General features: G+C 42.4%; 1 protein-coding gene across 1 annotated transcript; it reads right to left on the bottom strand.

Moving 5' to 3' along the window:
- Positions 1-9,168: 9,168 nt before the first annotated feature.
- Positions 9,169-14,668, bottom strand: LOC117264034 (replication protein A 32 kDa subunit-like). The gene is made up of 9 exons (XM_033637829.2): positions 14,498-14,668; positions 14,364-14,407; positions 14,160-14,261; positions 12,196-12,309; positions 12,038-12,109; positions 11,826-11,933; positions 10,092-10,184; positions 9,694-9,791; positions 9,169-9,540 (listed from the first exon to the last, which is right to left on the bottom strand). Exons 1-9 carry the CDS (start codon positions 14,508-14,510, stop codon positions 9,459-9,461), a joined length of 726 nt encoding a protein of 241 aa, XP_033493720.1. The 5' UTR covers positions 14,511-14,668; the 3' UTR covers positions 9,169-9,458.
- Between the last annotated feature and the right edge of the window lie 45 nt (positions 14,669-14,713).

The following is a 14,713-nucleotide window of genomic DNA, read 5'->3' as shown; positions in this document are numbered from 1 at the left end:
AGATACATTGTCTAAAATGTGAACATAGCAGAGGGCAGAGAAGACACATGTGCATTTAGTCACGACGAGCAGCGTAACTTCGTCGATTTATTCAGAAGCTAAAAGTTTAATTCTGTTTCCTCTCTCAAGTGTAGACCTATAGTTTTGCTGCCTAAACATCCCTCAGTATTTGCTGCAGTGACATCACTTCTCTGACTGCATATGGGTACGGTCACCCATGAGTGAAATTAGTGCAAGCAGAGGGGCAAATAAAATAAGCAAATCCACATCGTTGCATTGCGTGGAGTTCAACTTTGATGAACTTTGACCGGCCAAGCAGCAGCTTCTAATGTAAAAGGAGCATCTGCAGAGGGGACATTTACTGTTGCCGTGTTTAACCAGCCCATATTGTGTGATACTGAACATGAAAAATACAATCCGCCCAACATGAGACATGTGGCAGGGCTGGCAGTTAGTTGGGAGACAGGCGTGGAAAGTGAGACAATGGAAACGGTACCAAAAACATCAGAATTTGCTATATTTATTGGCAAGCTAGCTAATATTTGCTAGGTTTCCACGTCTGTTTCGTCAGGCACTGCACACATTCAGCATGAATAGTCACTCGCCTGCCATCGCTCATGCGTGACTGTACCTTTACTCTCAACAGAGAACTTCTCCAGTTTGCTGAATCCACAATGTAAATAACAGGGAACAGGTACAGGTGCACCTGGGTTTTAAAGGGAATGGGGGATGACACCCCGACTGGTTGAATTCATGTTACAGCCAAAGCAAATTCATGATTATTTAAGGGACTAAATAAAACCCCTTGTGCTCATGTTGTGCCTGAAATACGCACTGTTTAACTCACAGAAGTGGAGTTGGAAATGCCCTATATGCACTTGCGCCATGCACTTGTGACTATGCGTTATAGATTGTTGAAATAAGACCTGTAGACGGCAGGGGCCAGGACTCCAACCACCGACCTTCCGACTGGTAGATGACCACTCTAGATGTCCAACGAGGTCCACCCCTCACTCCTCCACAGCTCCAGCCTCTCATCCACAAACCAATGGGTGACGTTACAGTAGCTACATCCATTATTTTATAATGGATTATAGTGGAAGAACCACTTTTGGTGTGGTTCTTTCAGCGGCTCTACAGTGTGAGGTGCTGATGCAGGGCGACACCTATCTTTTAGTGAGGTGTGTTTCTTTGCACAGATATAATTTTGCAAGTGCAAATTTTGGAGTAATTTGCTGATAATTCAGAATTTCCAAGGTGGGACCTACAGTAGGTATTTTAAAACTTCTCTCAATCCATGACAAGATCAAAAAACACAAGAGCCTGACTGGACAACATAAAGTGTGTGGACAAGTTCTACCTGAATGCAGCATCAGAATGTGAAGGATTTATTAAGACAGTCAGGTCCCAGCTGTGTGTACGACGAGCCCAGCATGAGCACATCTAAAAAATATGTGCATTTTATTTGTACCTGTAAATTTAAATCATTTCTTTGTACAATGCACACACATAAATGCCGGGTTTTCTGACACCTGTAGTAGAAGTGCAATCACTGAAATCAGTACTGGAGAGGTCTATATCCTTTGTAACAGAAAAAAATATAGCCTATATTTGAGAAAATATGCCTATTCAAACCCCTTTCTGTGGAAGGACTAGCACACTCAAACAAATTTACAAAAGGATTGCGGAGCTTCAGGAGCCACTAAACCTGCACAAATAAGACAAGAAGAACCGCTGGGATTCTACAAAGGCTCAAATGCAGCCATAAATGCACTGCCAAGCAAACAGTGTCTCAGTGCTCCTGTGCTATTTGCACGTGGTTTAATCAGGTAATATGCACACATTGCATGCACGCAGAACTGGCCTCTTTCTATGCAAATTACACTCACTGCAAAAAAATAGTCCAATTCAAAAAGATCAGCGCTAATAGCCACATGCAGTTACAGTGAAATTATTAGCATCTTGAGAGAGTTGGTTGTAACTGAAGCACATCATTAAGTGTTTCACACCCTGGCAGCGGTTGACTGTAGCCAGAGGAAGGCATCGTCATGTCAGTTGTGCTTGTGAGCGGATATTTCCAAGGAGATTAGTACTTTCTGATTTTACTGTTTGTGGCGCACAGAAAACATTTGTACTTTGTCACATAGAAAAGGGCAAATTGCACCGGGCTGCAAAACGTTATGGGCATGTCTGCACTGTAATATCATTAGTGCGATATTGTTTCCGAATCGAACCTTGAGATAAGGCAGATAATGATTTTAAGTGATACTCACTTCATGATTAGTGTGTATATTTTTGTGTCTTTACCTGGACTGATGACTTCTCTCTTCTTCACTGAAGGACACACGGGAGCTCCTCCTCCTCCTGGGCCTCTGAGTGTCTCAAAACAAGAGACAGTCTTAATACACATGCTTTGGAAGAATACATGAGCCAGACAGGCATAAAAAAATATTCAGCCAGGAATCACATTTTGTGAAACCAAACAGTTTATTCTTACTTGTTGGACTTTAGATTTTGCTTTCTGGGGCTACCTCCTTTTGTCTAAAATGAAAACCAGCACAAGCTATACATTATTAATGCCTCTGCAGCTGTCAATCTGCAGCTTTGTCAGATCCCAAGAAATGCAGTGTTTCTTTTGCAAATGTGTCGGCAGTTTGAAGCTGCTCACATTCAGGAGCTTTGGCTTTCTTTCAATCCAGACTTTTTTTAACGCCCTGCTGAGAACCAACAGCACCAAACAAAGACGTCTATCTGGCTCTTCAGGCAATCCCAGCAGGCCTTTCAGCTCTTCATCCTCCCCTGCCTTTAGCTCCCCTGGTGCTTTGCTGCCTTGAGTCTGGGGTTTTTCCCTAAGAACGTAGACGCGTGTAGACGCCCTGAACGACATGGTGGAGTGCTGGGGAATTCGCCCCAGGAAAGTCCCATGTGCTCGGAAAAGAAATCCCAGGGCCAAAGAAAATTTCATTCATTTCTTTAGTATGATTGGACAACAGTGACACATCACAGGAACAACATGAAACAAAACAAAATAGCCAAATAATTATTTCTGTTTTTTTTTCTTTCATTGTGTGGAAACGGCTCTAAAAAGGCACAAAATGTACTTCTTCTATGACTAGACACATTAATGTGCCTGCAGTTCAGAGGAAGTTCAAAACATCCACAGCCATTTTGACAGTTCAACTTTTATAGGGAGATGAACTAAAGATCAAATTTATGTTTTATCTTGGAAGGCAGAGACAGACATTCCCACCTCAGCACACCTGACCAGACGCTGCATGAAGCAGTCGCGGATTATTGGCTTTGGAAATAGCAGAAACTGAAGGTCACAGACCCTAAATTCCAAGCTGAAATTAAAAACATGAAGAGATGCTGTTCAACCGTCTGACAAGCACTTCTTCTTGCAGCATACTGGCCTCTTAAGGGCCCACAGCCATACTAGTGCATGGCTCTGTGAGGCTGTACTAATGCATTTAGCTCAAAGCTGTTATCAGCATTCTAACATGCTCACAATGACTTGATTTACATGCTGACGTACAGCAGGTGTTACGGCTGTGTGTGTGTCCTGTGCTGCTGTCCCTTTTCCCTCCCTCCCTGCTGCATTAGTTATCGAGCTGCAGCGCACCTGGCATGGAGGAGGTGGTTAAGAGCTCCTGTGCAGCAGCAGAGGAGGGAGGCTCTGGTGTGTGGAGTGCTGGTCCTGCTGCCTCTCACCAAGGGATTTTTATTGTTGTTGCTTGTTTTAATTCTAATAAATCCCATGGATTTGAGTTTTGTTAGCCCTATAGGGCCACCTAAGGGTGGGGTGTAACAAAGGTAGTGTTTGTAATGAACACCATGTTAGTTACTGTGATAGTGTGCTTAAATTTGCCAATTAACTCTCAGCGCAAAGCACAGCTGATGCTGATGGGAATTACTTCTGCTGGTAACTGCTCATAAAGCAGAGTACTGGACAACTGAGTTTTTGACCTACTGAGAGGCCGTTTACACGTACACAGTGATTTTGATCTTCCTTCGTTTGTGCCCTTTGTTTACACGCAAAAGGAGATTTCTCTGAAAACGAGTCTTTCTAAAAACAGAGTGGAGATTTTGGAAAACTCCGGTTGCGCGTTTGCATGTAAACTGAGATAAACGGAGATAAACGGAGTTATAGGCCAGCTGACGTCACAGTATGCACCGGAACTTGCACCTGTGTCAAAAGTGCGACCTATGTTGCTATGGTCACAGTGGATACATGGAAGGCTTGAGCTTCTCGGTACACTGCCATCTACAGGTTTGGCATGCTCTTGTGTATATATACACGGGTAAGTGTAAACGAAGATCTTTTTGAAAACGGAGACGGTGAAATGTCCGTTTATGAAAATAGCCGGCAACGTGTAAACAGCCTCTGAAGGTGCTAAAGGAAAAGTCACCAATTTTATAACGATTCACCCTGAGGAGAACATGAATGTCTGTAAATTTCATGGCATCGAAATAGAAGTTACTGAGGAATTTCTATCAACCAAAAATATTTCAACTTGCTGGTGGTGCTAAGAGGAAAAGTCAGGAGGGTTCAACATCCAGAGACCATGAATGTCTGTACACAGCATGACAAACCTTATACCAAATTTCATAATGTGGCCATCACTTTTTTTAAAATGAAGAGAATGCTGTGCAGGAGGAAAAAAACGCAACCCGACAAGCAATATTTGTAAGTGACTTTACAAGAAAACAAGCCCAAAGTCGTGGCTAATAAGTGGACCTGGCGACCCTGCAGCTTGTCCTCCTCACATTTCTTCCGTCCTCCTGCGTGCTGACATGGGACATATCCCGCCTCTCATTGGCTGATGCTCTTTGTCAGTTGTGGCAGACGTCTCCAGTTTTCTAGCATGCCAGATATCCAGTCCCAGTCACAGACGAGGGGGCGACTTGCTCGTAGGCTTGTTCACACATGAGGACTCGTCGTGGCAGACTCTCTGCCGACTCACCTCTGACCCAAGGTGGCTCTCAAGATCCTCTGCGACGTCAAAATCGCTGTGAAAATCGTGTAATGTGAACTAGGCTTAACTCTAACTTTGAAGGCTGTCTTGCTTCTTGTAGTTCAATACTATCAGTACAATATTTACTGCTAGTGAGTTGTACATGCAACAGTCTGCATACAGTATGCAATTCACTATTTGATGAAGATTAAAAGCCGACATAAAAAATGTGCTAAAGGCCATCTTTTACAGTCTAAATGTAATTTTTATTGTAAAATCCCAAAATGGAAAATTTTCTTAACATTAATGAAAGAACTTAAATATACATTAACTTTTCAATCAAAATAAATTTAGATCATCATCTCAAAATAATGAAAACAGCAGATTTTTGATACCAATAAGTGAATGACACTTAATCCTACAGATTTACATTGACCCAAATTACCTACAGTTCTGTATAACCACCACTAGATTACATACATTATATAGCCTACATGTTTTGTGTGTGTGTGTGTGTGTGTGTGTGTGTGTGTGTGCAAGCTGCTCAAATAAATTGCCCTTCATGAGGGGATTAATAAAGTCTGTATCTATAGATGTCATTTAACGGCCATAATTAAATCTAAATTAAACCATCTAACTGGATTATTTTAATATTGCCTGTAACTTTAATACAGGCTGAGTTAGGCTACTTAATGTTTCCAACTGTCCAGCATCCAGTACAGACAGCTGTAGGCTGTTTTTGTTTCATAATAATCATTATGTGGAAAAAATAATTTGAATTTCTGTCATTAAAAATATTTTTGTTTTCTTTTTTGTAATGGTAAAAAAGAACGAGAGAGAGAGAAATTCCCACAGACTCCCTGCAACGATGCTAACTGTGTGGCTCACCTTCTTCACTGGGACGGGGAGGGGTAAAGTTATGGGAGACAGGGCTGCTGCTTCTGACTCTTCTGTTGTCGAGTCTGGTAAAAGGGGCAGGGACAACTGGTTTAATGAATATCTTGATAAACATTTACCTGCACTGATTAAATGTAGGTTAAAAAGAGTGAAGTGTAGGCTAACACTAGTCTGTAGCTAGTTTATTTCACTATGGACATTAAGCTAACAGGTTCATTTCTACCACTCACAGAATATAGGCTACCCACCTTTCTTGGAGAACAACTGGCTCACATGTTGACACCCTTTCTTTTGCCTCTCCTTTCTCTCCTTTCTCTCTTTCCTTTGTGAAAACCGGATTTTCTGTTAGTACTAGGTAGCATGATAATGACAGTAGCATTCTAGCACAGCTGCTGACTGCTACTAGGCACCGTCAGTACGCTAAGGCAGTACCAAACCATTTCATGCAGATACAGGGGGGTGGTCAGTTTTACTCAATGGGGATATTTAACTTTTACTGCCAAAAATGAGTAAAAACAAAGAGATCATTGATTTTATTTCTATATTTGAAAAAAAAATCATAATGATGATGTTTTAATAATTTTATATTAATTTTTACCTATTTTTGCTTGGAATCGTCCTAACTTTTCCCCCCTATAGGCGCCACAGGTCATAACCTCCACCTGGCTGCACCACATTGCCTCCTTAATCTGTCTCCATCGATTGTAGAAGTGTGTTTCTTGTCTCAACATAAAGAATCGTAATGGTCCACACTTTTGGACGGTATCTCCTGAAATGCATTCCTGCAGTCTCACTCAATCATGCAGATAGAGAGTGATGAAAGTAGTTGTGTGAAGAGAAAGAACTGCCTCTGCACACCTGGCCAATCACTACTGAAAGTGGGCATCACTGTCCAGCGGTGAGTGTCAGGTGCTGTTGATCAATGTGACAAGTACTTGGTTAGAAGCATCCTGATGCCTCTATGATGTTAGCAAGCCAAATCAGAAATGCACACGAGCACAACTGGAACAGACGCTGACAAATACTCTGTGTAAATTGTCACAGATAGTGGCAGGCTAACCTTATGCCACTGGACAGCTCTTCCTGTTAAAAAAACAATTCTGGTTACTTCATTAACAGATGCAGAGTTTGATTCCTGGAGCTTTATCCCATCTCTAGACGATCACACTGTTCCTGAGGGGGCATACCTACACAGGGAGGTCAGAGGTCAGTGTCAGCTGCAGTATCGTGACTGTCTCACTGAGCAGCAGCCTCTTACACAAGGCTGCCTGCTGCTGCCTGGACTTGTTCAGCAGCCAGTAAGGCCTTACTGCAATGACATGCAATAGTTCACACTTTGATAATATCAATTCACACATACATAATGAGCCGCACCAACGAACACACCGAGGGAGTGCTTAGTATGGAGAGGTAAGGTGTCCTCGGGCCATGAAGCAGCTTCCCAGGTTTACATTAATACAGAAGATAAAGATGTCATAAACCTCATAAATCTTTCAAACTGGGTGCGGCCCAGATTCTGAGATAGCACTCCCAGACAATGCTGCAGAACCTGTCTGATCAGTCAATTACATGTTTCATAATGTTTTCAGCTGTGATTGTTGCTCATGTGTGATAATAGCTGCTGACTGTTCACTGGGTTCATCATTAAGGAAGTCTTAGCATGTCGACAGTGACAGCTGAGACATTTATAGACACCAAGAGTAACGCTAGTCTTCATATAAATCATCCTCCTGACTGCCGTAACAGACATAATGGGTTACTGTTGGGATTCTGAGAGTGTATGTGCCTAATTCTGTTTACAGCTCATTTCATGACCTATATTAGCTCAGTTTTTTCAATCCACGTCTCCAGGGACACTCGTGTGAGCTGCACAAACAGCTCGTCCAATGACCCACTGTTAGGAAAAGTACACAGACACACTCAGTTTCAGACTCCTAAACCCACTGACAGTGTGTGCATCTTGTCAGCTGTAATGCTGTGTTCACATTATGAGCAACAGGCTACAAGTAATTTTCAGTGGAAGCTGGTGACATGATGCTACAAACTGACGCCCAAAACATGTCGCTGTGGATAAAACTTGAGCTAGCCTAAACCTTTTTCAGCACTCCAGTGACGCAGTGTAGCCGCCAATCATATGGGTTGTTGTTGTAGCTAAGTTGGCTGATGCTATGCTTTCCTTGTGTTGCCGTGCAAATGGCAACGCAATGGGTGGCGTAATGTGACAGTAAAATGGGGCTCAGAAATTAATGAAATGCAGAGACACATTTTCAACCAAATACAAACTTTAGATGATGTTAAGTCGAGGTGCTTTGTGGCAAAGAGGAGACAAACAAGTCTGTGACGCCGTAACTACATTTACAAGTGCTTGAGCAACACTTCAACGGTGACTCAGCAAAAATGTGACTGGTCATCCTGTTGCATTGTCACCCATGACAAGAGACAGCAAGTTATGACGTGAAGGAGACCACCCAAAAATTATAATAAGATGGTTTCTCTGTGGATTTCATTTGCCGTTCGAAAAATGTCCCATTTCCAGTGTTTAAATGTCGCAGTACTTGTGTTTGTACTACTTTTCAACCACATGCTACTCACATAAAACATGGAATTAATAATTTGGTGTTACTGTATTAAAGGACAGTATGACACAACTATACATAACTGATGCAAATTATAGAATTCAAACTTCAAATTGGCGTAAATGAGTTGCTAAATGGTCCACCACACATGCTGAATTTGGTTAGGAGCTGAGAATTTTTGATAAACTGCAACAGTTTGAACAGAAAATATCCAAGAGTGAAAATGATGTGAAATGATGTCAGGATTACCCTAACAAAGTCTATCTCGCCCAAGTGCACTGACATAAACTCGACGCCACAGCAACATGGCAGCACTCACAGTGAACAGAGCAGAATGACCCCCCTTCATTTGCAATGGATTGCAGCATACATCATATGTTAGAGAATTTTGCTAGTTTATTAACAAACATTAAATTATCAGATTCCTGTGGCAGATTTGGCACATGCAGACACATTGAATTTGCAGGAGCTAACGCAGTTTACACTAGACAAGCTCTTGTGTCGATAAACTTGTGAACATTTTGACAGTCATAACTGTTGAAATGCAAGAGCTGCACCCGTCTAAGATGCAAACTTCATGCAGCATTTACCATGTCAGACAGTCAAAAGTAGGCATGTTGCAGTTTGTCTTTGCCCACTTGTTCTCTACCTTGAATTCTGGGAAACGGGACTACACGGAGACAAATGGGGACTGTAGTTCTTAAGAGAGGCATCTTCAACAAAAGGAGCACAAGAACATCTTAAATTTCATTTTTTATATACAGCAATCATGACATGATTTGTAGGGTACCCACAAATAAATCAGAAACAAAAGAATATATGGTCAAACATAAAGAAGCCTGTTCGACACATCATAATCTTGACCTACACAGACAAAGTAATCAGCTACAGCACGTCATAAGTAACTTAATTAAACAAAAACAATTAAGAGTTATGTCGCCCTAAAAATGTGGGTACATCATGTACATCCTGATCAGCTGCAACCCAGGACTGTGATGTCTTGATGTTTCATGAGCCTCCAGGTTGCCCGCTAATGTTCCGTCGACTTGAAATGATGCTCATCAGAGGTGCAAAACACATGGCCTTCATTTATCAGATGTGTCAAGGAAGTTCTGTTTGGAAAGAGAAACAGGTTGTAGATTAAGCATTTCATTCTTGTTTCAATAGAGTGCAGAATGTCAAGTGATGGATTCTGCTAGCTGACCATCATCACCCAACATGTGCTTAATGTGCCTACTTTAAAGATGAGTGAGGCCAAGAGGTACCTGATGTCTCTGATACTGAGGAAGTCCAGCTGTTTCTTCAGGTCGTTGAAACTAATGTCAATATCACGCATGGAGAAACTTCTGATTACATGCAACACCTGACACAGGAAGCATGACATTACTTTTCAACCCTGTGGTGCTGTCATTATGCATTTCACGACATGCACAAGGTTCAAAGGATTCAGCGAGTGTCGCGTTGAAGCTAATGTCACAGCAGTTTCATGCTGCATCGCTATGGTGATCAGGTGAGAATCACACCTACCTAAGATGAGGCGACAGTGAAGAGCTCAAAATCTTGACATATAAAACAGTACACTGTTTAACTAAATACTGCTACTGGTAAGTGGGAAAAATTACATCTGAAATTTGGGTGAACTGACCCTCTAAAACGTACTCACCTGACCCTGGATGGTGGACAAACTCTTTGGCAAGATGCTTTCTGGTTGTCCAGGCAGCAAGGCAGCCGTGGTGTTCATGTTCACGTCAAATGCCTGGATAATCAACACAAACAGACGAACACAGATATGTCTTTTTGCAGTATTGTAGTCAAAACATGTGAGTGGAGCGGGGAGCGGAAGGATTTTGTGTTGAGCGAGGAGCGGCTATTTTTTTTTTTTTTTTTTTTTAGAAGGTGGAGTGGAGCCTTACCTCTCGCTCCAATTTCGCTCCAGTCGCTCATGCCCCATCCAGAATGCATCTTTGCACCTGCGCACACCCACACTATTTTCTTTCAAAACTACGGAGTTTACTGTGTAGCTACTTCAGAGAAGAAACTGAGAAAAGAAGCAGCGGTACCTTGGAGAACGGTCCCTAACTGCGGGGAGAGACGAGAGGGCTTCCCCGGAGGTCAGCCGCTTAACCCGGTCCGTCTCCTCCACACTTGGACTTATTTCCACCCTGCCGACAGCGGTACCGTGGAGAACGGTCCCTAACTGCGGGGAGAGGGGAGAGTGCTTCCCCGGAGAATCTACCAAGCTCATGTTTTATTTGTGAATAGAAGATTACAGGTTAGGGTAGTATGATGCAGTTTTTTTGAGCGGAGTGGTGAGCGAGTGGAGCGGGATAAAATTTATGATGGAGTGGAGTGGAGCGAAGAATGCGCAGAACCAAGCGGAGCGGACGAGCGGCACAAAGTGACAGGTCTGCCAGCGAGGAGCGGAAATTTTCACCTGCTCCACTCCGCTCACATGCTCTGATTGTAGTTAGAGTAGATCAGGCAAGTAGAGGCGATTCACAAAATACGTGTACCCGTAGAGGCACTTTAATACACAGGTAATTCCACAAATAATCAATCAGGTAGCCATAGCATCAGCTACGGAGAACACAAAGCGTTTGTAGTGACGACAACCAGGAGAAAGCACTCTGGAGGGTAAACGATAGTAGCTTTATACTGATTCTTTGTGATGTTTGCACAAGGGCTGCCCCCTAGTGGTCAACCAAATGTTAGTCAACCAGAAAGGTTGATGCTTGTTAGGAGATGCAACCTGCCATCATGCTCTTGAAAGCTGGCACAAAAAAGGCTCAAGAGTAGTGCCCAGTGCCTGACCTCGCATTTTCCAGGCGGTTACAGACGCAGCATGTCTATGTCCCCTAATTTCCACGGCTGGTACCTGCGGTTATTCCACAGGCTAGTTAATAACATGTCGGGCAGGAAATCCAAAGTGTGGGATCATTTTGAGAAGGTGAAGGACGAACCCAAGGTGATATGTAAACTCATCTTCATTGGTCGACTACAAACATGACGTATCATCTGAAACATGGAAGTAGCTACATGCCCATTAGCCCACAGCGTCATTAACAGGCGGCTCGCTCAGTGTGTGACGTGCACTTGGAGATAAAATATAGGCCTATATTAATGAAGGTTCATTAGTACGGTTTTGTATTTCTCTGTAATGTAGCACAGTGTTAACAATGTTACTGATACTATTCTTTCTCACACCTTCAATTCAAACCACCAAAATACATCATTTAATAAGTAGCTGAAGTGATTCAACCTTTTAAGAATGTACTACATGATATGTCAAGTATTAGGTTTCAGTGGATCTCACATTCTGCTAAATAAATAAGTCTGTTGTTAAAGACTGAATATTTGTCAGCTTTGTGGTATAAAAATTAACAAAAAATTCTTGTACCTTTCCAAAAAACTGCATATGGGCTTGTACCACCTCCAACATGTGGGATGTGATCTCATTCAGGTCCTTGATACAACGGATTTTCATTGCCAGCAATGACCTTTGACCCTAACGCAACATAAAAAAGAAGGAAACACAGACATTGTCACAAAATCAATGCTAACTTTCCTTTAAAGCTCATCATCTCTAAATCCTTTGTTTGTATTACTTACATTGAAACTGTGGAGACTTCCAGTGACCTTCACATACGTTCCAGGAGAAGCAGATGTCATCGGTGCACAGTCCTGTGAGAGACAGAATTTAAAACTTATATGAAAAACAGTGTAGTTTTCAGCTGTGGTTCTGAACACAGCCTTTTGATGCTACTGGCCTCTGTGTTCACCCACTGCCGCACACTTAATGGTGGACCAGTCATGTCATCCACAGAGTACTGGATGTATGTCACAAAGGGAGCCATTCCTCTGATGACGCCCACAACAGACACCTGCAAAGAGCACAAACAAAACTCAGCACAGTAGATTATTCTTGGACCAAATTTGGCAACTTTAGGGAAACTTTGCCAATTTTTAACCAGCTCTGTGTCGTGATAGAGCTGCTTTGTCTTTGATGACGCATTTCATGTCACCTGGTGGACTTTTCCTGGACAAAGAGCTCCAGGCACTCACAGCACAGGAGGAAGCCAAACGCTGTACATCTGCACACACTGCAATGACACAGAATGAATCTGTTTTCACATCTGGACCCTCTCGTCTACAACGGGCTTGAAATGCGCCCTCATTTGAGTGCTTGGCTCAGATTCTGGAGTTACTCCTGATCGTTTGATTCGACGGTGGGAACCTCTTGCGACCGCATGCCTTTGCTGACGTCGACCCCAGAATATTTCAGACCTTGTCTTCCACATGGAAGACGAGTGCTCTAACCACTACACTAGGGAGGCCCCACTGCAATGACACAGAGCTGGTGGAAAATTGGAGTTTCGAATGATACCCAAAAAAAAAAAAAAGCATAGTTGAAGATTTTTCCCAAAATATTAATTCCTGTAGGTCTTTGAAATTGGAATTTATTTCAACATTCATGTTAACACGGTCAGTGTAATAGCAACCCTATGCCACAGGTGGGACAAAGTCACAAGCCATCTCAAGTCTTGGCAATGAAGTCACAAGTCACTACCTGAGTCAAGACCAACAAGTCCCAAGTCACATCCAAATCCTCAACTCCGTGTTTAGAGTATACAATTGTTTGAGTCCATTCTTGTTAGGTTTCAAAGTCATTTGCCTGCTGGCGTGCACTGCCACATGCACATTTCCTTCCTCGTTTCACAACAATTGTCTGTGGTCATATTGGTGTGAAATGAGATTAGGAGTTGCTAAACACACCGCAAACATTTTCAAGTACAATCTTACGGTACAGTGGGTCAGTCCACCACTTTGGTCCAGACTAAAATATCCCAGCCACTACTGGATGGATTGCCATCTAACTCACTACAGATACTCTGAGATAAATTATGACTTTCCTTTACCATCACCATCAGATCCTGAGTTTTTATTCAGCAAAAGATTGATATTTACTTAATGGATTAGCAACATTTTCTGCAAACATGAGGATGTACTGCATCAAAATGACTTTAATGACTTTTCATAAAATGAAACCATGAATGAGGTTGACATTTTTGGTTTAGTGAAATATTTTCACAATTATTTCATGGACTGCCATGATATTTGATGATCTGATACATTTGAATAATCCACTCGACTTTTCATCTGGCGCCATCACTGAGCCAGCATTTCAACCTGTCCCATACCTTGCTTAATTAATGACCAAACGCCATAAATATATACACCGATCAGCCAAAACATTAAAACCACCGTCAGGTGAAGTGAATATCTTTGATTATTTTGTTCCAATGCATTGTTCTGCTGGGAAACCTTTGGTTCTGGCATCCATGTGGATACCACCTGACATGTTCCACCCACTCAAACACTGCTACAGACCAAGTACAGTGATCAGCTCTGGCAGATTCAGACCTTTCTGTAAATCATTCCAGGACAAAGGGGCAGCGAATCTAAAACCTTTTTTACCGAGTTCTGTTCTCACCCATGGAACCAGCATTTGTAGAATATTTTGAGACCGAAGGCCATATTGATTTTGGTTTCTACATATTTGTGTAGACAGATAAGAGGGAACAAGGCCAAGAATAGACTTACGTATAAAAACCAACCAATGCAAGAGCCCGCAGACGTACAAAGATGACCATTAGTGCTGTCACAGTGAGCATACACTCATGTAGAACGACAACCTTTGTTATATTATAAGTTTTTGTATTGCCACTCATACCTGGTGGAGTTCCCAGTCACCGATTGCAAAGCCACCTCTGCTGACTTGGGAAGCAGACAGCAGCTGAGACACTGTGCAGGGCAAAATCTGAAGAGACATCCTCTGTGACGAGATCAAGGTGAAATGATGTATCACAGTCTGCATGAGCTAACTTTCTTCATATCTGTGCATGGTAATTCAGGTATCGACAGAAGATTGACACACCTGGACTTTGTGGCTGGACATCTCATTAGGGGACTGACTGCAAGCTGTGCAGAAGCAAAAGATGTAAACCACATTCAGATAAAAAGGAGAAAAGCTTTTTTTTGTAGGTGTGACTTTGATATTTATTAACTTACCTTGATTCCACATGACGAAATATCTTCAAATTTAACTGCCACATGGGCAACTAGGATCCCTTAGTGATGTTAGAGCACAAACATGAGACTTGAGGAGCTTCAGGAGCCAGCACATAAACAACAATCAGGCTGGAAGCACCCGGAGAACACAGCCAACTGAGCTGGCAGCTTCTTAATGCAGAGGCCATCAGGTGAAATGAATTACAGCAATTACCT

Source organism: Epinephelus lanceolatus, chromosome 16 (assembly GCF_041903045.1).
Source record: "Epinephelus lanceolatus isolate andai-2023 chromosome 16, ASM4190304v1, whole genome shotgun sequence".
NCBI lineage: Eukaryota > Metazoa > Chordata > Actinopteri > Perciformes > Serranidae > Epinephelus > Epinephelus lanceolatus.
This window is presented reverse-complemented; position numbering and strand designations above follow the sequence as displayed.